Source organism: Gambusia affinis, linkage group LG17, assembly GCF_019740435.1.
Source record: "Gambusia affinis linkage group LG17, SWU_Gaff_1.0, whole genome shotgun sequence".
NCBI lineage: Eukaryota > Metazoa > Chordata > Actinopteri > Cyprinodontiformes > Poeciliidae > Gambusia > Gambusia affinis.
The window spans coordinates 14,511,045-14,538,025 of NC_057884.1; the positions used below are offsets into that span (position 1 = coordinate 14,511,045).

The window sequence follows — 26,981 nt, forward strand, 5'->3', positions numbered from 1 at the left end:
TTTTGATCAAATGTTTTCTCAGATGCCGAATAATCTGCTCCGTTCCAAGCAGTGGTGAGCTTGAGATTTTTAAAGAAGCACGCAGTTTGAAACCAAACGTGCAAAAGCTTTCATTGTGTGATATAGTTTGAGTAATCTGCCTTTAATTAGAAATGACCAATATACCAGCTGTTTATGACTCATTATGTTACATGGAGCCTGTTACATAAAAATTCCTTATTAAATATTGACACTCCTGGTAAAATGTGTGTAAAAAGCCTTAAATTAAATTGTTTTTGTGGGGAGTTGTTAATCCTGGTGTGCTACTATTCACTCCAGTTTTATAAACTCTTTAGCTTTTTCTCCAACTTTAGAAATATTTAGTTGAAAACACACATTTGCCTTATTTAAACGGCATCCTCTTTTGAAATAATTACCATTTAAAATTTCCTTCAAACTCTGATTAACTTTAAAAAAAGTGTTAATAAAAAATGCTTCAATAGCATTATCTTTACACTTAAATGTACTTGCAGAAATGAGTATATTTAAAAAAAAAAGATCTTTCCGTTTCCCAGGTGTATAACTGTTTGACTGTTTTTAGCTTCTGCTGTTTGCATGCAGAATTTATTGAACCTTGATGGCGCCAAATCTGCTTGGCCTCAATTTTGATTAGACTCGTTAAGCAGAAGTTTCCACTTTTTAATCATATCCATAAAATTAAACTAAAGAATCGTGTGTTTGTGGTGCAACTACCTTGTTTTCTGTTGCAAATTTTTACATGAAGACTTATTTATTGTGAACAATACACAGCCTACAGAGATGGTCACTTGAATAATTGGTTACAGTTTAGTGTTTTGTTTTTTTTGCAAGTGATCTATGCAAAACTATTTCAGCTCAATAACTAGTTTTGAGCCGTTACTGTGAAGCTGCTTCTGTACGAACGCTGTCCTGGCAGCCGTGGGTTAAAGTACAATTTCCACAAAGAGATTCTCGTTTCTAAACAGACCTGAATCCTTTTCTCTATTTTTTTTTTTATTCCTGAAAACCAGCATCTAACACCAACTCCTTTTATGATTCATTAAAAATGGGAATATATCATTAATAGGCCAGTTGTGAAGGTATTAATTAAGTAGAGATATTAAGGGTGCTTTGTTTTAACATGTGCAATATAAGACCAGACAACAACTCACTGTTTTGTTGATATCAACTAAATCTGTGACTTTGTTTGGACAGTCGTCAATGATCAGTTTAATCTTTTTTTTTTTTTTCTTGGCTGGATCTTTATTTCTTAACACTGAAGCAAACATTTCTTCTAATTAGTAAAAGGAAGTTAAATAAAATCATCCTCTAAAGATTCATGGTGAGGAATTTTATGTATTTATTGTGTAACTGAGTGTAAATGTCATATATGTGCCATAATGTCAAACTACAGTAAGCGCTGAATCTACACTAACGAATGCTTTGTAATATACAAACACTAATAAATTTATGATTTACAAAGTTTTGTCAGACCTTATTTTATTAAATAAACACATTTATCAAGACAGTTGTTTTTTAAAAAATGATTCCTTACAATTATTTTTACATTTGTCATCAAGTTTTTTTTTTCCCTCTCACATTTTGGTAAAAACTCTAAAGAAAAAAAGAAGAAGGTTCAAGCTGCTGAAACTTAAAGACATAATACTCATTCAGCATCATGCTTTCCCATTTATAGTCTGATATGTTTATGAGTTAATCTTCCAGCAGATCTTATTCTAATGGCTTTGTGGCAGTGACATCATGAACACAAACATACAGAATTTTGGTTGTACTGCAACGTGTTCTGGAAGCTGAAAGCTGAAATTTAAGAACAGAATATTACATATGGAAATCACCTGAAATGCTCATGTCTTCAGAGTACTTTCATGGCCTGGACAGAGAGGACCCCACTCGGTAACAGTCCAGCAGTAACAGATTTGCAGGAATGTGTGTTTCAGTACCCGGAGTTCATCCTTATCATACTTTTTGTTTTGACAAGTTTTAAAGTTCTGCGTGACCAACTTCACGTTTGAGCGTCTCGTCTGGCTCGGCTTCTGCTTCAGGTTCCTTCATGTTGGCAAAGGCTACTTCACTCCTCAGCTGCTCCACAGGGGGGAGGCCTACCGCCAGGTTTCTTATTGCAATGGCTGTCATTAGAAATCTACCAGACAAAGGAACAAGTTCATTGTTTCCTAGTGTTGCAAAAACATTTTCAATAGGTCATTCAGCTGATCTCAAGATTTTAAAGTCAGTTTGTTTCAAAAACATTCACCATCTCAACATGCTTGTATTTTGTGCTATCAGTTCAATTACTTAATTTCCCGTAATGATTTAATTACAGCATTATATTAAGGTAATTAAATATGAGTTTGTTAATTGGAACTTGAATGTTTCATTACTTGAGATAATGAAACATCCAGCCTTTTTTGTAGAGAAAACTGATTTTAAATTTCACTTTTTAAAAATATCAGGAAATCAGAATCTCTATTGTTTCTTTTCACACCTTAGCATTTCAAACAATTTATCCTGAGATAAAGAGGAGTTTGGTTGTTGCATCCATCCATTGTTTATATAGTTAGAAGAAAAACTCAAGCCTTCCTCCACCAATTAGCTTTAAACAGTTTTTGTCTTCAAATGTTATTTTTCACTTTTTGAAAATCATGGACAAGAAGAATCTGCAAAAATAATTGTTTCAAGTCTTATCGAGATTTGAAAAATACTTCTGTGTACTTTCAAAGACTGTGTAGGAACAGTGTAAACAGAGAGCACGTACCCCCTCCGTATTGTGTAGTATTTTTTAACAGCGAATCGATCCAGTCGCTCCAGCACTCCCGCCTCCCTGCGTTTCTTCACCTCCTTCATCCGACGCTGCCTCTTCAGGAACAGCTGTACGACGGGGTCGGTGGCGTTGACCTCCGCCTCTCTGTCATCCTCTGCCGCCATGAGAGGCTGCAGCTCAGGAGGGAGAGGCTCGGTTTCTGCTCAGGGAGAGTCATTCGTCAACATATGATGTGAATGGATTCGAGTAGCAACAGTTTGCTTCTCATTTAGCAACATCTCTGTCCCCAAAGAAAGTAACGGGAACATAAGAAACGCCAACAGATGAGATTCAAGTTTTTGCCTGAAAGAAAATTTGACAGATCTTCCTCCAAATCCTGCAATAAACTTGATGTGTTCAGATGAAACTAACAGCAGTTTTATAGTATAATCCAAACTAATAGTTCTTGATGTTGATTCAAAGATATGTACCAGATTTTTTATAGCTTGACATTTTCTTTTTACTGTGTATTTTTTGTGAGTTGTGTCTCTTCCTGCCTCTTTTCCTGCACTCCTTTGAAAAAGAGGATTTTAATCTCAATGGGTTTTTATCCTGGTGATATAAAAGCTAAATAAATAAAACTAAAAATAGTTTTAGTTTTATTTATGGCCAGCTGGTTTTTACCAGGCCAGTTTTATAGCATCTTCTCATCCGAACTGTTTTCACCTGTTCCATTGCGAATGCGCTCTTGAAGCTCCTGCAGTTTGGTGAAGTTCTGCAGCAGCACTGCCTCTGTGGTGTTGACGTAGACATACATGTAGCAGGAAGGGCTCTCAGATATGGTGTACACTTTATGATAAGCCCCTGCTGGAACCTGCAAACACGTAAAGGAAAATAAAAATTTAGGAGAGTCATACAAATACTGCTTTGTAATTATTTAGCCAGGTTTTCGTTCTTTCTCTTCTATTGCTACTCTTTTGCTTTTTCCGCAGTCCACCTGCCTCCTTTATGACATTTCAGATTGCATTTGCACATTTGGAAAACTTTCAGCAGCCTTTGAAGGTGAATCACTTAATGCATCAGCTGGAGATTCTGTTTTTCAGAAACATGCACAGCAGGTTTTAGTTTTCTTTGCTAACATTAGCTTATAAAAGGACAGACAGGCGACACAAGCAGTCAGAAGAAACTTGCTGGATTAGAACAACTTGCTCACATAAAGAAATGTGACAGTTACTTCCTAATTAAGAGGAAAACACTCATTTTACAACACCCTCATTAACAACCATTTCCCCTTTTTGAACATTACACAGAGGATCCCTTTTGTAAATTATTGCTCTTATTTTATACTGAAGAATATAATACGACCTTATCCTGCACTTTTTCCATTTCAAACATGTATTTACCAGTGCACAGCAGTTCAAATTTTTACTTGAGTTGAAAAGTATTTTGACCAATCATGTATAACTATTCCTACAAAATGTTTAAATCTCAATTTGATTGAATATTAGTGTCTGAAAACATTGTATTTGTATTTATCAAACTCCTGATGGCGACGCTGTGGAGCTGTACCTTTATCTGGTCACCAGGCTGCAGAGTGTGGTTCTTCTTCTCCTCCACTATCTCAACATTCACCTGCCCTTGCAGCACATGGATGCTGGTGTTGCCCAGGTCTTCACTCACAAAGTTCTCCAAATGGAGACCTGAGCAGTAACAGAGATGGCAGTTAGATAATTAATACTTTACAACAAAAATTAGGACAAAGAAGAGAGCTTCAACCTGGAAAATCTGCAATGAAGACGATCTCAGTCTGATTGTCCAGACTTCCCTCAATCTCCTGGAACTTGGTCCTCCAGGGTGAGAGGTCAACCAGCAGGGGCATCAGCCACGGGTTTGGTTTGAAAGGCGACCACTCTGCCTTCACGATGTCCACGCGAGGATCAAAGATCCTTACAGAGGAGAACATGGCGAACTCAACCATCACACTTGTTCCACACTTCATCCGACATCTGACATCCAAATTCCCACCTACCTTTGCTGGAAGCGCTCGTTGATCGACACCCAGATATCAAAGTAGATTTCAGGATGAGAGATGTTGTAGCGTGGGAGCAACCCGCTGAGACAGGTGGCGTACTGCTTCAGCATGTCTCCGTGATCTTTCCAGCGGCGACTCTGAGTAAACACCTGAAACACAGGCAGGATTGTTCCAGAAAGCTTTAAAACTCCCAGTACTGAGGAAAAACACTATTAGATAAACCCATAGCTTAAAAACTGATGATTAGGTGATGGCTGATTACTTTACTATTGTGATTGACCTGCAGATTACAGTTTTTTTACATCCTTTCTTAAGATTTTAAGATCTTACAGATAATAAAATGTGCTATGGATTCTCTAATAAATGTTGTAGTTTGAGATCCAACTGATTGGTAATAGAACGATGTGCCATTATGTATCACAAGTGTCCCTTTATTGTCCACTTTCAAAACTCTTCTTAAAACATTTTTTTTATCCCTTGGCGTTTTTTCACTTGTAGTGTTTTATTTTACTGTTTATACCATATTTATAGTTGTAAGGTGGTGATACAGTTGTTTTATTCAAATGGTGTGGACCAGACACACATCTAAACTTTGCAAGGAAGCATTTTGGCATATTTCCTCTCACCTTTTTCAACAGCTTTATGGACCCAAATAGTTTTTACATTATTTTTTAAATTATTATTTTTAAACAACTTTTTGGATAGGGAAAAAATAGGGCTGGACAATATGGCTTGAAAATAACATTTCTGATTTTTTTCATACCAAATTTTTTTTACAAAATAATCTTGATTTCTTTTCTTGAAAAGAAATTACAAATGCCCAAAGATATTTTCAAACGCACGCTTTTGTTTCAGTCATTCTTTCGGTGAGCGGACTTGAATTCAAAGTCCAAGTAAACAGAAACTGTGTAACACGCTTGTCAAACAAGACAGTAGGCACTGGGTGAGCTGACATCACTCTGAGCTACGGAAACCTCAGGACTGCATTGGTAAAAATTCAGATTTTCCAAAAATGAAATCTTCTGATCAAATTAATTTATTGCCCAGCCATGTAGAGAAGTAAAAAGTAAATAAGTATTTTTAGTATTTGGTTAAATCCAATCTCTAGTGAAATGAACGACACAACTCTAAGTGCAAGCATGATTATTTTCCTCCCTCGCATGGTTTTGTTTTTTTCTGGTATCTCACCCCTGGGTTCAGATATCCGATTTCCCCTGTTTTCCCATCTTTGTAGGTAATTTTCACGTGCTGATGGCTGCGGGAGTGGACCATCATGTCCCAGGAGTATCCATACAAACCATTAGTCCAGTTATTGTAACCCTGAGTCCAAAAAAAACAAGAACATTAGAACTATTTTATATTACACCCCCTCGTACTTTATATCACATGCATGAAAGCGAACACCCATGTTTTCAGCTTATCAGAGATTGAATGATAAGGGTTCTCCTATTTCAAAGTTTTGACTATCTGAGCTGCTGTTTATAGTGACACAATGACTGTATTTCACTGTCAGGAGGGTTTAATGGGCTTTTGATCTCTGGGAAAGCAAGTTGTCCACTCAGAAATGGAAATAAAACAATCTAAGAAATGAATGCAAGACACTGAGAAGACATACCTGTGTGATGAAGTGCGAATAAGGCATGAAAAACTGCTCGGCTATGTAAAGAATAGTAAAAACAGCTCCCAGCTTGTGCTTAAATCTCATTTTGGAAGCTTTTGCAGGATTTTGTGTCCCTGGACGTTCGTTGCTGTGGATTTCAGGGTAAAGGCAGGAAGTGCTGGGCTGAACCTCCTCTGTGGTGAACGGCAGGACTCCGCTGAGCAAAGATGGGAAGCGTGCAAAGAATCTCCTCGGCCAATCAGCGTAGCAGAAGAGAGGACTTGTTGCCAACATGGTGTAGGCGAACATCCCTGAACAGGGTTAAAAATACAGGTAAATACACATCAGTGGAGGAAACAAAGACTTTACAGCTGTCCTGAGAGTGAATGAAGCAGCACACTGACCGATGCTGAACAGCTGAGAGTTCATGCAGTGGAAATAAGACACGAAGAAAAACGCGACTGGCCGTGTGGCATCAAAAAACAGCAAATATCCGGCGGTGAGATCCAGAATTAGACCGCCTCCGTGCACCACCAGCAGACTCACTAACTCCACAGGAAGAATCACTCTGAAAAACAAAAACAACGTTGCTACAGCTCAGTAACATATATGACACACACTGCCTCGCAAAAGCTTTTATACCTTGTTGGCATTTTCGCATATTAAGTGAAAGCAGTCTTTAGTCAGTGTCAATATGAGAAATATTGAAAAATATTTTCTGTCATCTGTAATTTCTTTTAAAAATAAGAAAGCAAGATTAAAAAATTAATAAATATCGGAAATCGAATCTGGTATAAAAACAATTTGAGAATCTACTTTTAAGCCGTATTGCCGAACTCTATCGTGATAAAAACCACTGCATGTTTGATTGTAAAATTATGTGATTTACTAAGGACTAAGGCAAACATACTTGAAAGGATCAAAGAGCCAGTGGTGTGCCAGGTAAGACATGGAATATCCCTCCACCCAGTCTGCGTCCAATTTTTTCACTCCAGCAATAAAATATACAATAAAGATCTTTGAAAAACGAGATCACAGGTGTCATTAAATCAGCTCAGATTGTCATAACAATTTTCACATAAAATAGCTAAATGATGACTGAAGCAAACCTGCATCCTCAGTAAGGTGTAATTCCACAGAGGAACATGAGCATTTCTTATGGAAGGTTTTCGTAATCCATCCAGCGACCTAAAAATACGCATAAAAAAAACAAAAACAAACGACTGACGTGGAGAAAAGGATCCAGATTAATTCACAAGCAGTCTAATGAAGCTCCACCTCACCAGTATCTGTTGCCGTCCATGATGGTGAGCTGAAACCCAATGAGACCGTAGAGATACGAGTGATTGTTCCACGCTGTTTTGTCCAGGAAGAAGATGTACCAGTACGTCGAGATGAACATGAGGCATGAGAGACGGTAGAAACAGCCCAGCATGATGCCCACTGCACCTTTAATTAAAAATAAACACACAGTTTAGTTGAAATTGAGCAGTTACCTACTTTTTAAGCGGAACAGACTCATGAGGTGTTGAGAAGCTGCTACATGCTGCAGAAATAGTAAATATAATGAGTATGTGTATTTGGTCTACTCTCTGCCAAGTTCTAAAATTATTTACACCTCACCTTAAAGTAAAAGTGTAGAAAAAGTAAGTACACCCTTTTTGTTTCTGCAGGATTTAAGCGAGGACAGTAGCAGGTGGGTAGTGCTTATGAAACGCACTTAATGAATAAGAACTTTAGCAGATGACACCTTTGTTATAAAAGCAGAAGTTTTAGCAACATACAGGTATGCAAATTAAAGAAATAAAAGGAATGACCCTTGAGAAGTAATTGTTGCCACTCATCAATGTCAGAAGGGATCGTAGGCCATTTTCAAACAACTTGGAGTTAATTATTCCATGGTGACAAATATTATTCAGATGTAAAAACAATCGAGAGTTGCTGATCTCACAGAGATCTTCCAATAGATTTCCAATAGAAATCTGCTCAGACTGTAGACTAGCCTCTCTTAATGGTAAGGTACCCACCGAGGAACATCACCAGATACACCACATACATCCAATCCAGCGGGAGGGGCTCTAAGAAATTGAAAAGAGGAAATCGGCACACGGGGACCCCATCTAGATATTTGTAATCCAGGTGGCTGAGGCCCCTCTCCTGTGTGACGTCTATAGCCATAAGCAAACCTGGACAGAACACAAGTCATGAATACAGACTATTCTTTGTAACGAGTTGAGATTTAAACAGCAGAGAGCATTGATTTATTCACCAAACATGCAGCGGAAGATGCCCAGAGATGCAGGGTCAGTGGGTCGGTTCAGAAGGGCCACCAGGTTATCCCAGGAGCTCAGGTCCTCTTTCCTGAAGCCAAAGATTTCCTCCATTCTGCTTTTAGTCTGTGGTTTCACTGCTTTAGGGGCTGCATCCTTCTTTGCAGATTTTTTCTTTTTGTCGGTGCCAACAAAAGCACCTATAAGTTGAATACAGGAGAATCAAGACGAAGAGTCATGGTTATTGTTTAAAGGCAACTCTAAACAAGATCTGAATGGACTCATTGTGCTCTCTCTGTTCAATCAAAACAACCTGTCATGTTCGTGTTCATGACAATATTTACACAAACATATCTGGTGTCGAGATCCCAGCTTGTTAGGTGTTGCTCTAACTGGTAATTGGAGTGAAAACAACAACAAACAGCTCTGTCTCTCTCTCTCGCTCTCTTTCTAGCTGTTTGACAGTCAGTGCTAATAGTAACCTCACCTGCAGTAGCTTCTCTCGTCTCCATGCTTTGTTTTGGGTTTTTGTAAGATTCTGTGTTATTCTGGTTCGGGACCAGGCATGAGTCTTTTCTCTGCTCTCCCTGTCCCAGGTGAAGGTATCCCGCGAGAGGAATGTGGCGGACAAAGTTTACGTGTCACAGTACCACACACTCACCGAAAAGAGCAGAAGAGGGGAGGAGAGAAGGAGGAGAACGTTGTGGGAAGGATTGGAATGTTGTGAAAAAGGTGCTTCCTGCTCATTGGTTGATTTCACTGCTAATTCCATCCTCTTCTACGTCACATCCTGAAAACTTCCTCAGCACACAAACGTATAATTATTTATACTCGAATGTTTAAATTTAGAGGGGAAATATTTTTATCAGTCTGAAAAGGAAATTATTTCATTTTCTGTATTTAAAATTTGCATATATTTGCAATTATTGTTCATTTATAAATAAAGAGAAAATGTGGACTCCTTACTATTCTTAAATTAATTCTTAATTTTAGACAATTTTTTCCTGTTCCTCTTTTTTGTTCTTATTTTTAATTTTTTAAAACATCTAAGGGAATAGCAAAATAATTTTAGTTTTGTCATTTACAATTAATCTATAAATCTAGAGGTACATGCGTTGAAATCTAAAAATGTTAATAATCAACTTCCATCAAGTAAAGCTGAATGTAAAATGATAAGTATATTAAGATATGGCAGAAAACCCGGGACATATGCGATACAGGAGGACCCGTTTAACATCCTGAATAAAGAAAGACGAAACTAGTAATAAGTAATTTGAGAGAGTTTAGTTTGCTAATATTTATTTATATTTAACTATTTAGTTCAAGTATTATTCAAGTATAAATTTGATCTTATTTTCATTTTTGTTTTCTGCGTTTTCCACACTCCAGTCCAGTTGGTGGCGGTAATGCGTCATCATAGTTGATCTGCCAACCGCCATTATAATAAAGAATACGAAGAAAAAGAAAGCCAGCACATATTTTCAGTGTTGAAGTGTCTTTTTTTTCCTCTGGGTTCGGATTCGTTCTGATTTATAAAAATGTAACCGGAGCTATCTGAAACTTAGTCTTCTGGAGGCTTGTAGAGAGCAGCAGCCTAACAGAGAAATCTAAATCGCTGTCTCTGCTCTCATACTTGGTTTATGTCGGTGAATTTGGCAGCTAGGTTAGCTTCTCTCTGTATTGTCCCGTTAAGGGTTGACAGAGATTATTAACTGTCCAGAATAATCTCTCACCTTTCTCTCAGCCTTACGTCTTAACCGTTAGGTAAGTGAGACAGATTGGTTTTTAGCTGGACACATTGCGTGTCTAATTCGTGTTTGATGAATAAAATTTCACTCCGGAGTTTTGCTCCTGTGGCATTAGTCATATGTAATAACACCAACCTGTAATATATCAAAGAAATTTATGTTTGTCCCTGTTCTGACAGTTCATTTGTCAAATAATGTCATTTCCTTTAAAAGTGTGTTCGGACATAATGAAACACAGATAAATGTGACGGTTTGTGGTTATTTATCCTTATAGATGATCATCTATGGTTTTTAAATTGTTAGTACACGATCCTCAAAACCATTAGCTGAAGTGTGAAATAGCTTTGATGTTCGTTTTAAGTTCGTCCACTGTGATTAATTGACACAAAAAGCAACAAGCCTACCTTGTTTGATTTTGTGTAGTTGATATTTACCGAATATGTGAATCTGCTGTTTTTTATTTCTAATTTTGTAAACTAAATGAGAGAAAATTAGTTTTTTAACAGTTTTCTAGCACAAGCAACAGCCATGTAAAATAAATAGTGGAGAATTGTATCCAAGCAGCTGGTTCATGTCCAAAACAACTTGCAATTTGTTGGAAGAAAAGAGAAACTGCTACTTAAGAATTTTAATTCTGATCACAGAAATGCACCAAAGTAATTGAGAAACAAACTCTTGACGGAAACAAATGAATCAACGTCCTTAAAAGCTACATAGACAAAAATAAAACTGTAGCAGGATTTTTCCTCACAGTTTCCTTGAGTGATCAGCTGTAATCTGTCCAGGATTTTGTATTGAATGTTTTGAAGAATTTGCTGTGGCCTTCAAGCACCAGAACTGAGTATTGCATACAGAATAGTACACAACCCAGAAAGGTCAAAAACAGAGTGCCTACTTGGTGATGATGGTTGAGAAGCAGGAGTGAAGAAAATGCAGATTTATAGCAAGTGGTGTTTTCGCCATGATGCTTAACAAATTGGTTAATGTGTGTAGAGATGGGAAACCTGAGCAGCAGGTTCCAGTCCTCCTGTCAGGGACCTGAGGAAGCAGCAGAAGGTGCGATCAGCAGCCGAAGACAAGGGTGTGAGTGTAAGAAGAGGAAGCGAAATGCTCCGTGTGACTGCGACAGCGAACAGGAGGACGAAGACGACATACTAGACACACCTCGCAGGCAAGTCCACTCAAGGAATTTAATTCACTTTCCATTCATCTTAATATTCTTGCCTCTGAAATTTTTGTCTTGTTTGCTTTTATTGGACAGGAAGAAATTGAAAAGCACCTCAAAGTACATTTATCAGACCTTGTTTCTAAATGGAGAAAATAGTGATATTCGTATCTGTGCTTTGGGGCAGGAGTGGAACCTCCATAAAGTGTACCTTTGTCAGGTAATATAGATAATACAGTTGTGCTGTTACTATAGCTACAATTTTTTAAAATTCTTTTTACCTCACTGTGTCTTCATTGTCACTTTGCAGTCTGGATATTTCTCCAGCATGTTCAGTGGCTCTTGGAAGGAGTCCAACATGATGGAAATCAACTTGGAGATTCCCGACCAGAACATCGACGCTGAAGGTGAGAGTCACAGAAACCCAACAAATGTTTAAAGTTTGTCTCATCCTTTCCTTACAGCTCTTTACTGTCCTGTGTCTGTGCAGCTCTGCAAGTCGTCTTTGGATCTCTGTACCGGGATGATGTTCTGATCAAGCCCAGTCGGGTCATCAGTATTCTCGCTGCTGCATGCATGCTACAGCTGGTCGGTACACACAATAACCCTCCCTCTGTTTCCTGGAACATGAAACGAACAATTAGATATTTGTGCATATAGAAATATATATTTATTATATGTATATATTTTCTTTCCTGCCAGGACGGCTTGATCCAGCAGTGCGGTGAAACCATGAAGGAAAACATCAGCGCCAAGACTGTGTGTGGCTACTACGCTTGTGCCAGCATTTACGGCCTGGATTCAGTCATGAAGAAGTCAGATTTTATACATATTCTAACAACGTTTGGACTTTATTAGTAGATATGTTTACTAATATGGCTGCCTATACATCTATTCTTTCTTGCAGGTGCCTTGAATGGCTTCTGAACAATTTGATGACCCATCAAAATGTTGACTTGATGAAAGAAATTGGGTATGCATTCTGTATGGAAAAAGAAAATTTAGATTACAGCAACATTTGTATTTTTTTCAGACTTCTTTCAGTTTCCCATTTTTTGACAAATCCATCATCCGTCCACTGGTCTGACTGTCCAGTTGTCTGTGCATTCATCGTTAAGCCAATTGGCTATTCATTAATCCTGTTGTAATATGTAATTAATCAACCACATGATCAATGAAAATGAGCTCAATATTTTAAGTTATAATGATTTTTTGAAGTGCAATTCTGTTTACAGAAACATCATAATCCATTTATTTATGGTTTTGTTTGTGGGTGGGTTTTTTTTTGTTTGTTTGTTTGTTTTATTTATCATTTTGTTGTGTTTTAATTTGGATGTTTAAAATCTCTGCCAGTTCCAGAGTTGTTTTCAAAATGAAAGTATTGGTCTTTGAGAGGGTCAACTTGTATTATTATGCCATTATTAATATATTACTTGAAAATAGAATAATATTATTGTTTATTGCAATCTTTTCTGTGACAATTATCATTCAGCATAATTTGTTATGGTGACAGGCGCACTATTCATTCAACAGGACTTCTATTTGTCTGTCCATGCATCCATCTATTTGTCCCTTCAACTCTGTCCTTTATTATTCTGTCAACCCGTTTGTCCACATGTCCCTCTGCCTGTTCTTTTGTCTGTACATATTTCCATCCATCCGATTGTCCTTTGTCCATCTACCCGTCTTTTTGTCCCTCTGATGCTTTGTCCATCTGTTTCTAGAGCTCTCCACCAATCTGTTCTTCAGTCTGTCCTTCCATACAAACCTATAAAGTATTTTTTTATTAATCTGAAAAGGCCAAAAATCTAGAAATTTGAGTTTGAAAAATTCTGAAATTCCAGCATTAATTTCTGTAGGAACTGTGAATAAATTTCAGTGATTTTTTTTTTTTTTTTTTTTCCCCAATTCGGATAATTTGGATAAGGTCTATATTTATTGTCTGTATTTTTCTGTTTTGTGAATCTGCAGGGCTGATGTGATGGAGCAGCTCATCCAGTCCTCAGACCTATTCGTCATGCAGGTGGAGATGGATGTGTACACTGCTCTGAAGAAGGTGAGAGAGAAATGATCATACATTACCTGCATATATTTTGCACTATTTTAATTTTCTTCTTGGCGTTTCTGTAGTGGATGTTTCTGCAGCTAAACTCTTCATGGGACGGTCCAATCAAGCAGCTTCTGGCCGATGCCGACGCTTGGCTTTGCAAGCGCAGGACAGGTGATGTCATGTCCTCAAACTGTAGCTGCACGTTACATTGCAGCTAACGTTCTGTTTCTTACAGAAAACTCTCTTGTTTTGTTTTTCGTTGAACGGCGACGTACAGACCTGTGTGAAAAGGAGCCATTCTTAAACACGGAGGAAGGGGCGCCGTTTCACTCCGTCTTCAGGCTCGTCCGTCTCCAGTACATCATCAACGATCTCGCATCTGCTCGCATCCTGGAGAGAGACAATATTCTGCCCCCTGGTAAAAACCAAAGCTTCATTAACATGTAATATTTAAATTTAAATGATATTCAGACAACTTTAATTAATTACTCGTGTCCAATAATTCCTGCTGTAGAGTGGCTAACTGCGATGTACAAAAACCAGTGGTTTGCTATGCTCCGGACAGAATTTGACAACGATAACGGGTGAGAGTCTGAGAATAAACTGCTGCAATGAGTTTTTGGAAAGCAAAATAATGAAACAAGAAATATATTTCTTGTCACTTGTGAAAACAACACTGTTTGTATGTTTAGACCTCAGGAGCCCAACAAAGATGAGTTTGAGAAGAACAGCATGAGGTGTGGCAGGAAGCTGAATAAAGATGGAGATGTGAGTTTCTGTGATCATTTCTGTTTTTGCGTAATTTATATGTTTGGTAATATCAGCACAGAGAAATTAACCAATTCATTCTTTTGTCTCAGTACTGCTGGAGGTGGACGGGCTTCAACTTCGGGTTTGACCTGTTGGTCACTTACACAAACCGCTTCATAGTCTTTAAAAGGAATACACTGAGTCAGCCATGTGGGGGCGCTGTGAGTCTACAATCACGGAGACATCTGGCTTACAGGTGAGAAATTCAGTCGGTTTGTTTAAATAAATGATCACCTTTGCATTAATTTCAATGAAAATAAATGTGAATCTGTTTCATATATAGGTATGATGTAACAAAATCCAGCTTTAAAGAAAGTAATCTAGTGAAGGCCATGTGTTCTAGACTTTGAAACTATTTGATTTTGATGTATTTTTGTCCAAAGTCAAAAAAAAAATCCCTTTAAAAAACTGCTGAATACAGATCCAAATTCTGTAATAAGTGGAACAGAAATATATTTCAACACAACAAAGTAAATGTAAATGCAAATGTTTAGAATATTCTAAAAAAACATTTTGAAACATGTTTTAGAACAAAATTCAGGAATTTTAAGTCTGGAAAACTTGGAGACGCTTCTTAGCAACGACACACACGTCGTATATGGAAAACATTTACCTTTTACCTGCTTTCACAGGCATAAATTTAACATTTCTTTTTCCTTTTTGGCAAAGGTTACGTCTCGCCTCCTTTGACAGTCGAGGGAAGCTGGTCTGCAGTCGCTCTACGGGTTACCAGCTCCTCACCCTGGAGAAGGACCAGGTCAGTGAGCGCTGCCAGTCTATAAACGTTACCAGCTGAAACTGCAAAAACGCCTTTAATAATCGTCCTTTCCACTGGATCCCGCAGGAGTACGTGGTGATGAACCTGGACAGCCGGTTGCTGTCGTTCCCCCTGTATGTGTGCTGTAACTTCCTGTATACCTCGCCTCATTCAGACCACCGTCCAGATTCCTCGGAGCCAGAAAGTGCCACTCGCGTTGCGTCTTGATAGCTTCTGACAGCCACTAGCTGCTACCATTCCTGTTGACATGAAGACATTCACCCAAAGACTAATCGAACACCTCTTGAACACACTGACTGCATGCTTGTGGTGGAGTTTGGGGGTATTTTCACATCCATATGGGCAGTTTTTGGTACATTTTGACACCAAGCTGTTCTCAGTGAGGCCCACCATCTTCTGTTGCCATGCATTTATCCACAAATCATCCACTTACTGAAGTGGAAGGGAGTAGGGGAAATCTGCTTTTCAGGTTGGGTTTAGGAACTTCATAGCTGCAAGATAGGATGATCTGCTGGAGGAGTTTTTTTTGTTTTTGTTTTGCTTATTCACTTTTTTTATTTAAAAGTTGATATTAGAGCTCTATCAAATAAAAAAATGTGAGCTCAACAACACAGGTTTAAATGGATTCATAATATATCAGACCAACTCCCTCTCATCAAAGAAACGGTCCAAATTTACAAATGTTTGGTTTATCAAAATATACATATATATACGTGTAAATTTGAAAGATAATATCTGCCTCATGTGGACTTGTACATATGAAAATAATGAGGGGAAAAAAAAGATTGGCATGCTGTAGAAGGAGAATGTCTCTAGTTTAACATGTTTTTACACTCGTGGTTACGTGTTTGTTCAATTCTACAACAGAGCAGCTTCTCAGAACTTGTTTTGTAATCTTCTCCTCTTATTGAGTGAAGCAGCATCGTAAAGTCAAGCCAGACTCTTCTGTCTGCTGGACTGTTCAGATATGTTTCCACAGGTTTCCTGCAGTGTTATTTTCCATCGCTGAGCTCCTGATCGTTATTTATGTGGGAAGATGTTTGAATTACTTGAGTTAAATCTTTATTCTGCACTCACAGTAAACACAAAGTAGCTTAGTAGTTACCAAAATCTGCACAGTTACCTCTTAAAGTTTGGTCTCATTCTGTGGATGTATTCATTGTTTATTTGGATATGTTTTGAAAAGCTGGGGGATTTTCAGTCTTAAATTATATGTATTTTTAACATTTCTGGATCTCAAACAAATTTGTTTGTACAGCCGTTATTATGTATAAATTTGGACATTTTTATTTGGGTTTTTATTTTTTTACCTTTTTATTTTTGTGGATGTTTTATGTTTGCAAGAAGGTATATTTCTCTTTACTGCCAATAAAACTGCCCTTCCATACGGGCCGTGGTGCTATCATACAATCCGATCTTTTATTACAGTTTTATTACAGGTACACAGACGTGTTTATGAGCAAAGAAGTTGGACAAAAAAAATATTGGCTGATTTGTTTTGTACTTATTGTTTCAAGTAAGTTTAGACTTCCTGTTCTTCCTCTGCTAATTTTAGAAATGTCAACATTTTTTATCAGGTTGTGTTTTAATCATTAAAATATTCAAAGCAACAGTCATCCCGATAAAACAAATTAAATGCAAGAAAATTAAATGTCACTTATTTTCTGTCTTCTTTTCAATTAGCTGCTCTTTAGATTTTTATCAACTCTCTTAAAGTATTATGAAGTGGGGAAACAAGCATTCTCTCTCAAAGAAAGGAAATTTTGTGTGCTCTAACAACTTTCATCAGTTTGTGAGCCAATATGAAGTTGAAAAATCTGAATCGATCCATATTACTATAAAAGCACTGAAATCCCCTTCCTTTAACAGTTAAAAAATAATACACTTGAATTGAATTTTAATCAAAACTAAACTATTAGTCCAAGGCGGTCAGCTGATCATTTACCCGTGATTCATTTCTTCACTCAGAAAGCTGTTGTACAATTGAGTCTTTAAGTCACTTGGTGAAAAATAAGATTTGTTTCTTTCCCTTTGTAAGATTAAATGAGCAAAAAGTCTAAGTGGAAAAACAATAAACCCGAAATGTCAACAAAGTCAAAAACAAAAATGTCAAGAATAAATAGAAGTGACACTTGGACAAAGACCTGCATCAGTCATGTTTATGTAAATGACCAAATGGCTTAGAAAAAGATTTATTTAAAAGAAATTCTTTTAGTGTATAAATATTCTCCATATCAAACCTGCCTGAAAGCAGCACTTTATTTCCACTTTAACTTCAGTATTTTGACTTTAATAATGACAAAATATTTAGTTTTTTTCTCACCATTTTAACTTATTTCTTTCCTCCAAGTTGTTTTAAATCATCACTTTTTATTTAGGCGATTGATTAAAGCTATAGATTGAACTTTAGTTTTCATCAGTTTACTTTTCAGATTATATTATCAGTCAATAACTTCTGAACTGTGCTGTTTAATTTCTTCACCACCAACCTCATCCATTCTGTAAATTTATACTAAAATAAGGTGAATGCAGATCAAACTGGTAGCAAAATTAAACAGGTTCTACATTTGACTTAACATATTTGTAGGTTTTTACAGTAACTGCATTTATGTGTTGGACAATTTGTCTACGTTTTCCTTCAGTTTCATCACAGTGTTAGTTTTCTCAAGCCAAATTTTCCATTAAAAAAAAATATATGTTTTTAAAAGCAACATAAAACAAAATTTATTACCTTGATTGTTATTTTATTTCACACATATAAACAGCAGTGGAGGTAAACACCATCACAAAAAAACTGGAGAACTAACTGAGACGAAACAAAACAAAGCAGTGCGAGTAGCAGGACCAGGAAGAGCTGCGCAAAAAATCCGTCAAGAGATGCACATGAGGGAACATTGCTCCATTTAAATTAAAAGTCAGATCTGTTTCACATAAATCTACCATCACTGCACTGCATGGTAACATGATATTGGATTTCTGAATTTAGATAAATCACTAGCTTTAAGCTGTAGTAACAAATCTTACAATAACTATCAAAGTCTTTGAACTGCTCTTTTGTGGTTGTCCTGAAATCCTTAGGTTATTAACCTGGCGTCTACCAAGTCCAGACTACTTGCTCTTCACTGCGGTATAGAGTCCAGGTTCTCCTTGAGCCTCCGGGTCATGCTAGGGACCAGGTTAATGTGGTCGTCCACACAGCTGCCCACACAGCGGTCCATGAGCGATCGGACGGCCGGCTCCTTCGATCCGGAGTCGAACAGATCCTTCGCCTTGTCGTTGCAGTGCATCGTGCATCTGGTCAGACGGTCCTGAGGAAAGCAGAACAGAAGAAACTGACTGTCACAAATTAACAGGAGCAACAAAACACAGAACAAACTAAAGGTTCATATTAAAAGGGCAGATTCAATTAAATATGTAAAACAAAAAAATGTTTTTGCATAGAGCTACTCGTTTATTTACATTGCGAACAATTTCTAAAGAATAATTCTAAAAGTCCTTCTCCTTGTAATATTTATTCCTATAGAAGATGTTACAGCTAATTAATGAACTACGTTCTCAAAAAACACCAAGAGAAATCTACTTATCAAGAGATTTCCTGAAGTCACTTTAATATGAAGCAACAAATTTCTAATTACACAGGACAGTGCAGAATTGAACTGGGATTCAGGTTTTCATGAGACTTATGTTCAGACAATTAGATTAAACTTAAAATCTTTCTATTTCATTTTAGCATTATTTACGAGATGTAGTTTGTGGGCGATTTTCATTATGTCATCACATATTGCTTAACAGTAAATTCTGACAAATTTTTTAATGCCTGGAAATAAGAGTTGCGAAAGAAGTGCTTGGATGCAATACTTGGAAGACTTGTATGTTTCAAGAGCTATGAATACGTCTTAGTAACATATTTGATCAGGACGGATCCTCCCTGCATCTGGTGACTAAACCTTATAAAGATGCTAAAGGAGTATTGAGAACATGATGATTCAGAAAAAAAGGAGAGAAGTGAGTAAAATGTGGCTTTACCCCCACAGATAACATGAAAATGTTAAACAATTATATTTAACTGAATGCATGACATAAATTGTGCAATGTTAATGGAAATTAATATTGATGAGAAGCACCATTCTGACCAGCATCTTAAACACAAACACAAAAAAACTTTCTTTTTGAAACTGATAGTTTTCATTGTATCTTTTGCTGTAACATATGTAGATTTTATAGAAGTAAACTTGGTAACACTACAACTTTTAAGTTATAGCTGGCTGACAAAGAAAATATGTAAGATTTATTGCAAGTAAAACAGTGTTTTTGACACATTTGTGTGTTTTACTGCTGTACATTATTGATGTCATGCAAGATAGTGGAAGCAGAGTGTTTGGGGCGCTGCTTTATAATACACATACACAGGTGTATTTTTTTGTTTTTTTTATTAACCAATCAGAAGCTCAAAAACAAGTATCTTAAAGCCAAAGTAACCTTAATGTGTATAAACTTTGTATTTTGAGGAAAATAAAACAAAATTGCCATTAATCTGCCATTTTTTTAATAGTATTCTTTTGATTAATCCAAAGTGACCTAAACTGGGGCAGTTTAAACGGATTTAATATCAGACAGTGAGGGGGAAAAAGTTACATGTATTTTTATGTAAATCTAATTATGCAAATATCTGGTATGTGCTGCAGATCTCAGGGGGTTTCTGGCTATTTTTTAATAGGGTGCATGTTGCTTCAGTTGGACTGTCACTGGTACAGTCCCCTGAACTACTAATATTATAAAATATTACTTTATCCCTCCAAAAGTAACTGACTGTTCCTCTGTAAACCTGTGGTTGTGGTACAAGGCTGAAGACGGTTTTGGGGCTGCAGGTCCTCACCTGAAACTTCTCCAGCTCTGAGGTGACCAGCCCCTGAGCCTGGGCCAAAGGAGTGTGGCATTTCTCGATACACTGATGCACCTGAGTCATGGAGTCAGAGGGACGGCCGCAGCAGTCTGCGCTGCATTTGAACATGCGTCCCTGCAGCACAAAACAGCCGCCTGTCAGGTCGACTTATTGGTAAACAAAGCGCCATGCTGGTGTGAGAAAGATCAGTAACCTGCATGTTCCGGATGTGTTCCCTCTCCAGAGATTGGACCATTTCTTCCACCACCCTCTGCACGCGTGTCTGGTGTGCCTCTGCCATCTCTGCAGGCCTCTCTGCTCCTTTAAAAAAACACTCAGAACAAGTTTCTCATTCAACCGAGACCGAAAGTCCAACTGCGCCGCACAACTTTCTTCACAATTTGGTAACTAAGGTCACCTCCATTCAAGCATGGTCCAAGATTAGAGATGATTGGGTCATTTCCGTCTTTCTTCCGTTTCTTCGATGGAGAGTGACAACTTCCGCCAATCTTCTCATGCTTTTCAAAATAAAAGCCAACACGCTTTCCATAGCGCTATGCAACTTTTTTTTCCTTTTTGCTATTTTTACTCTCAAATAAAACTCGCTTAAAGTCACAAATGTCACTCTACATTTTGGAAAAAGGCAACTTATAATTTTAGCTAAAGGCCTGCTGTAGGAAATTTCTTGTCTTTTTCAAAGAACTATGTGGTTGTTGGTGGTCCTCTAGGATTTGGGGTCATAGTTCAGGTATTATTTAGTTTGTCAGAGGTTACGCAGCAAGATGTATTTTATTGTGAAATACAAGCTCAAACCCGGAAGTTGGTTCTCAGTCTGAGCGAAGTTCACGATTCCCTGTAGGGACTCAACCATTAAACTGCTCTAGTTTGTTATGTAACTTTCTGTTTTTACATTTACCTTCATACCCAGTTAATTTCTGTTTTTCAAGTAGTTAGAGGAGAATTTTGCGCTCGTTAAGGTTTTTTTCTTAACTCTGTCAAAGTTTTTTTGTGAATCAACACCTCTGTGGTGATATTTGAAATTGTGAATACCACTGAACATGACTGTAGAAAGATAGTACTGCGCTTTCCGCCGCATGGGTTGGCAGCTCTAAGCTGAAATCACAGTAACCCGTTCTGCTGTTTAATATACAGCAGCGCGGTGTGCGAACTTTGACCCTCGGGATAAGTTATCAGTGGTTCCTGTTTCAAACACTTTTTTCCTGGGTGCAGACCACTAGACGACGGCCACAATGACATTACGCACTCTTTCACTGCGAACCCTGCTGTTCCTGGGGCTTTGGCACTCTGGGAGGAGAAGTTTGGCCTCAGCTCCGGAGCTGCTGGAACAGCCCAAGAAAATAGGCAAGTACAAATTACAAACATGAAGGAGTCACCGTACTGACTCTTCTGATCTTTGAAGCTTCTTTGGAGTGAACGTTCAGGTCCAGTGTTGCATCCAGTTAGATGGGTTATGTGCAGGATATCTGCATGTGGTCGCTGTGAACTCACAACGCTTGGGGGAAAAATTACAAGTCTTTTGAAACTTGTTCTTTGGTCACAGACTGATTGAGTTTTTTTCTGAATCTATTTAAATTAACTCCATTCTATGAAGCAAAATTGAATGCATTAATATTAGAAAGTATATATTTACATAAATTCTAGTAAAAAAAATGCTTACCTCGCTTTTCTAAAGTGATTTGTGTTTGCTAAATAACACAATATGGGAGATTTAACTTTTCAAGAGATGTCTTTTGTTTGTTTTTGTTTTTTTTTTATTTCCTCAAAGTCAAAAGCTTAATGTCTTTAGCATTTGGTAGTATTATCTTTTTAAACTGTATTATTCAAAGCGGGGTGTCCAAAGTGTGGCCTGGCAGCTCTTTGCAGCCCTTTGGATCATTTTGTTATACTCCTTACCCACAATTTGAAAATTGAAAGAATTTGTCTTTAAGCACAGGTGGTTTGAGATCAACACTCTTTTTAAAGTGAGATTTTTACAAAGTCTTCTTAATGTCTTTTTTTGTATTAACCACGTTGCTGTCCATTTAAACACACTGACAACATGAGGCTGCCACCACCGTGCTTCACAGATCAAATGATGCTCACAATCGTCTCGAGAGAGGCTGTTTTTAAGTGATTCCAGAGAAATGTGGGTCCAGTCCCCATTTTGTCACACGTTGTGCTTTACTTTTCTGTCTCTGCTCCTGTTCCAGCTGTGATCGGCGCAGGGATCGGCGGAACAGCCGCAGCCTATTACCTGAGGGAGGAGTTTGGACCCGTTGTCAAGATCGATGTGTTTGAGTCAGGGATAGTTGGAGGGCGCCTGGCAACGGTGAAGATGGGGGATTATGAGTATGAGACTGGAGGCTCTGTGATCCACCCTCTGAACCTACACATGAAGCAGTTGATTGAAAAAATAGGTAACCTCAACACAACCACGACTTATTTGACAGATCATCAGATTAATATGTTTTCTAAACTTGATGCCTCGTTGTCAACAGGTATTCCACAGAGGAGAAGCGTCCCCTCTAAAATGGCGATCTTCGATGGGAAAGAGCTGGTGTTTGAAGAGAGCGACTGGTTCATTGTTAACTTCTTCAGGATGCTCTGGCGCTACGGATTCAGTTTCGTCCGCATGCAGATGTGGGTGGAGAGCGTTCTGGACAAATTTATGAGGTGAGAAATTAGACTTCACGGATTTAAGTGGTAGTGCTGCAATATGAGCTCAGAAGTGTTAGAGGTGCCCTAATCCTCCTGCACATCCTGTTGTTGACAGAATCTACCAGTATCAGCAGTATGGATACTCGTTCTCCACTGTGGAGAAGCTCTTGCATGCCATGGGAGGCGACGGCTTCCTCACCCTGATGAATCAAACTCTAGAGGAGGCCATGATGGGAGATGGATTTTCACAGGCCTTCATCAACGATATTGTTGCACCCATAGCACGTGTAAACTACGGCCAAAGCGTCCGCATCAATGGCTTTGTGGGTACGTGTCTTCACCAGAATACTCGGGCCTCTTTTACATTTTTGTCACATTACAGCCACAACTTGGCTGTAATGTGAGTATTTTTGGGGGAAATTTTAGGAGCTAGATTAATTAAAAAGCAGTGCATAACAGAGAAGTGGAAGAAAAATGATGCATGCTTATTTTCTTTGGATGATGAGTGTTTTTTTTGTTTTGTTTTTTTATCCTCCATTGTTTTTATGTCGATCAGATCTCCTTCTTCCAAATGTTCTCTTTCTGTAGTAGCTACTTAAGCTAGTAAAAGAAATGTGACAAAGAAAATCCATTTTATTCCATAAAAACAATATGACTCTTATTCTCAAGTGTGAAGTATGAGAAATGTTTTTTAACATGCAAAAATATTTTATATTAGATTAAAAATTAAATTAATTAAAAATTAAAAAGCAAATATAAATTGAGGCATTAAACATAACTTTTATGTAAGACTTCACTTCCTTTCTGAAGTTTCAAGTATGAAAAGGTTTTTAAAAAAAAATATAAAATAGATATTTCTAATCTATTTTTAGATATATTTTTTTTACGTCGCTACTCTTCTTGAAAAGTCCTGAAAATTGTAAAACAGCCAAAACACTGAAGTTCTTTAAATCTGGACTAAGAGCCCAGCTGGTTAGAGTTGCTTTTATACCATAATAAATGAAACACTAGCCAACATTTTGATGTGTAATGTCAGAAATTAAAAAAATGTAATGTTTCAATTGTTCATTTTCTTGTTTTTATGATATAAAGCGCTTTGAACTGCCTTGTTGTGGAAATGTGCTATACAAATCAAATTTGATTGATTAATAAACAAGTACAACAAGTGAGAAATGTAGATATTAAACAAAAGCTAAAAACAGGTAAAGTTTCTCTAATAGGCCTGCAGAGAGCAAAGTCAGGGGTCAGTAAGTATTTGAAACTGTCAGCAGTTTTACAATAATATCAGGTTTACTTCGGGTTCATTCCTCCAGAGTGAATTTAACTTGGAAGTGTAATGTTTCAGGGGCGGTGTCGTTAGCTGGGGCGGACTCAGGCCTGTGGGCAGTGGACGGTGGCAATAAGAGAGTGTGCTCTGGACTCCTTTACCACAGCAAAAGTGATCTCATCCCTGCTAAAGTTGGCTCCATTTCAATGAAGACCCGACCATCAAAGAGAGGTAATCTCCATGTTGCTCCATTTAGCATAAAAGCGTCTTTATTTTATTTTCCCTGCTTCACCAATTCCCCTCTCTGCTCTCTATTTTCAGGAAGCACCGTCTCTTACTACGAGGTCAACTACGTCGGAGCATCCGGCTCGGCGCACTCTCTGTATGACATCGTCGTCATAGCGACGCCACTTCATCAGGGGAAGTCTGACATCACGTTCTCCGGGTTCTCCCCTCCCATCCCGACTCACTTCCCGGGTCTCTACCACCAGACGGTGGCCACCCTGGTGCACGGCACGCTGAACGTGTCCTACCTGGGGAGCGCCGAGGCCGCCTCCGAGTTCACCGTGTCCGAAATCCTCACCACCGACTCCAAGGGCTGCGCCATCAACAGCCTGAGCTCTCTGGACCCCGTGCACATCCCCGACGGCTACAAGCGACCCCCGGCGAGCCGCCCTAAAGTCTGGAAGGTGTTCTCCTCGGAATCGCTGACCCCGGAGCAGCTGCAGCGAATGTTTCTGTCCTACGATTCCGTGTCCGAGACGCCGTGGCTCGCCTACCCGTCATACCGTCCGCCGCACCGGAAGACGCCGCCCTTCGTCCTGCACAACCGGCTGTACTACCTCAACGCCGTGGAGTGGGCGGCCAGCGCCATGGAAATGAGCGCCATCTCGGCCCGGAACGCGGCCCTGCTGGCTCATCACCGCTGGCACGAACAGACCAGCAAGATCGACCAGGAGGACCTGCACACGCGACTCAGAGGAGAACTCTGAAAAATCTAATGATTTGAAGTGATTTCAACCACACAGATTACATGATTACGAAAAATATTTTTTCTTTACAAAAACAAAACCACTTTCAAACATGCAACAGTTTATTTTTCTCTCTCTTTTTTTTTTTCTTTTTTTTGTTTTCCCGGACAGAATCAGACAATATAAAAATAGTTCTAACACTGAAGCAAGCTGCACTAAATGGTAGATCCTGAAGCTTCCCTCTTTCCCTGTGAGTCTTCGTCTGCATTGCACATGTTGTAATCCTAATTCAACACTTCAGGTTTGTCTTTATGGCTTTCTAGCTGCATTTCTTTCCTGACTGGAAAATTATTCTGATCTTTTTACTCGTCGTCCGTTAACTTCCAAGTCGCTCTACTTCCTCAACAAAGTGCAGCGAGTTTTGCTGACAAGTTCAGGCATCAAGCACCAAAGGTTGATAATATTTAGAGACTTCAGTCCCAACTATTTCAAATCTATTTTTAGATATAAACCGCAAAAATAATTGCCGTAGAAATTTGATTGTGCCTTAATGAAATCGGAGTTGGAGTAGTAAACATTTTGGAAGTGATCTTCTGGTCCTTTTTGAGATTTTGTCTGAAAAGCCAAGAACTTGCTTTTTGTGCTTAACGTTTCTTTTTTTCCTCAATTTCTCTGATAATAAGGATCGTTTTATTTTTTTGACTTATAGTCAGAACTCATGTTGGGAAAAGATACTTGACTTATCCTCTACTTCCAGGTTCTTTTGTACTTTTGGACAGAAATTGTAGTTGGAAAAAAAATCCCTCCTTAGGTACTTTTAGATGATTTTCTCTGTAGAGTTTTACAGAAAGTGGCACTTTAACCAGGTTGCAGTTTTACACAGTGCTTTCCAAATAAATTTCATGTTGAACCACACTGAAAAGGCCTGAACAGTACTGTAGATTTTAAAATGTGTTTACAATCATAATAAATTAATGAGACCTTTCCTGCTTTCTGTTCTGATTCTTGTTTTTCTGCAAGCTAACTCTGCCACTAATCTCTCTAAGAGAATGTTTTCCTGCGAATCCATCATGTGGGCTATTACAATTTTAATTTGATTTTCACGCAAACTTTAAATTTGAGGTACTGTAATAAATTCAATCAGTTTGAACTGAATCTAGACCAAATTAAATTTGTTCTGATTTAACATTTGAAACAGTTTCTGTCAGGCAGTTTCTTTCATATTTGTTGTGAATTAAATGGAGATGAATGCAAATGAACTTATTTCAAAATTACATGTTTTAAAAAAGTAAAAGAGGTCTGGAAAATGGGCAAAATAAACACTCAACAGCAAAATTGCTGCGGATGAAACGATTCCTAAAAACTGACTCTAGGATGTGAACTTCTTTAAAATCAGCCCACTTTTTATAGAAAAAAAAAACTAGAAAGGATATTTCTGTTTTACCAGAACTGGAGACTATTAAAGTTGAACTGAAACAAATATGGAAAAAAATTTAAATTTTTAAACAAAATCTTAAATAATTATTAGAACTGATTGCTCATAATCAAGGGGAGCCAAACAACATGGCAGTCCATTTTTTTTTTGTCTTTAAAGCTCAAGCTCTGTGACAGATATATGATGCAGATTAGAGTCTTAAATCCATAACGACTATGGGCTTATCAATTTTATCATAATTTTGATGTTGAAAATAAACCATGCACCTTTTATCCCAATAATAACATCTCCATCTCTGATACTCTGTTAGATAAATTGGGGGAATTGTTGCATCGACAAACATTGTGACCCATCCTTCATGAGCCAAGTGTGTTCTGTGAAGTCACCATTTCCATTTGACAAAGGCAACAAGCATCGTTTTCAGCCTTTATAACATGGAGTTCCTTTGTTTTCCTGTTCATCTCACTTCCCAAATGAAGCCCCATGTGACCCTGGGAGCCAACAATGGCTCGCTTTGACAAGGGGAATAAGGATACGTCTGTTTGGTGATGCACCACCAA

At 38.0% G+C, this 26,981-nt stretch overlaps 4 protein-coding genes across 5 annotated transcripts; 2 read left to right on the plus strand and 2 right to left on the minus strand.

Annotated features, from left to right (window-relative positions):
• Positions 1 to 529: 529 nt before the first annotated feature.
• On the minus strand, positions 530 to 9,384 carry ggcx (gamma-glutamyl carboxylase). The gene is made up of 15 exons (XM_044144141.1): positions 9,145 to 9,384; positions 8,657 to 8,857; positions 8,415 to 8,573; positions 7,671 to 7,836; positions 7,497 to 7,575; positions 7,298 to 7,404; positions 6,792 to 6,955; positions 6,403 to 6,698; positions 5,976 to 6,107; positions 4,785 to 4,936; positions 4,532 to 4,701; positions 4,325 to 4,455; positions 3,482 to 3,629; positions 2,771 to 2,975; positions 530 to 2,158 (listed from the first exon to the last, which is right to left on the minus strand). The coding sequence occupies exons 1-15, from the start codon at positions 9,167 to 9,169 to the stop codon at positions 1,999 to 2,001; spliced, it is 2,295 nt and encodes a 764-aa protein (XP_044000076.1). The 5' UTR covers positions 9,170 to 9,384; the 3' UTR covers positions 530 to 1,998.
• Positions 9,385 to 10,052: 668 nt separating this feature from the next.
• On the plus strand, positions 10,053 to 16,615 carry gmcl1 (germ cell-less, spermatogenesis associated). Of its 2 annotated transcripts, XM_044144145.1 has the most exons (15): positions 10,053 to 10,421; positions 11,399 to 11,576; positions 11,667 to 11,790; positions 11,881 to 11,977; positions 12,061 to 12,158; positions 12,273 to 12,385; positions 12,478 to 12,543; positions 13,542 to 13,626; positions 13,701 to 13,791; positions 13,898 to 14,038; positions 14,135 to 14,204; positions 14,313 to 14,388; positions 14,481 to 14,626; positions 15,100 to 15,187; positions 15,275 to 16,615. In XM_044144145.1, exons 2-15 carry the CDS (start codon positions 11,401 to 11,403, stop codon positions 15,413 to 15,415), a joined length of 1,512 nt encoding a protein of 503 aa, XP_044000080.1. In that variant the 5' UTR covers positions 10,053 to 10,421; positions 11,399 to 11,400; the 3' UTR covers positions 15,416 to 16,615. The 2 variants fall into 2 exon arrangements, with proteins under 2 accessions (XP_044000080.1, XP_044000079.1); XM_044144144.1 differs by lacking the exon at positions 10,053 to 10,421 and having other exon boundaries at positions 11,389 to 11,576.
• A 1,316-nt stretch (positions 16,616 to 17,931) lies between these two features.
• On the minus strand, positions 17,932 to 20,572 carry fam136a (family with sequence similarity 136 member A). Its single transcript, XM_044144146.1, has 3 exons — positions 20,305 to 20,572; positions 20,085 to 20,225; positions 17,932 to 18,516 (listed from the first exon to the last, which is right to left on the minus strand). Exons 1-3 carry the CDS (start codon positions 20,389 to 20,391, stop codon positions 18,328 to 18,330), a joined length of 417 nt encoding a protein of 138 aa, XP_044000081.1. The 5' UTR covers positions 20,392 to 20,572; the 3' UTR covers positions 17,932 to 18,327.
• A 331-nt stretch (positions 20,573 to 20,903) lies between these two features.
• pcyox1 (prenylcysteine oxidase 1) lies at positions 20,904 to 26,183 on the plus strand. Its single transcript, XM_044144149.1, has 6 exons — positions 20,904 to 21,452; positions 22,301 to 22,507; positions 22,589 to 22,763; positions 22,864 to 23,075; positions 24,094 to 24,246; positions 24,337 to 26,183. Exons 1-6 carry the CDS (start codon positions 21,341 to 21,343, stop codon positions 25,005 to 25,007), a joined length of 1,530 nt encoding a protein of 509 aa, XP_044000084.1. The 5' UTR covers positions 20,904 to 21,340; the 3' UTR covers positions 25,008 to 26,183.
• The last annotated feature ends 798 nt before the right edge of the window (positions 26,184 to 26,981 follow it).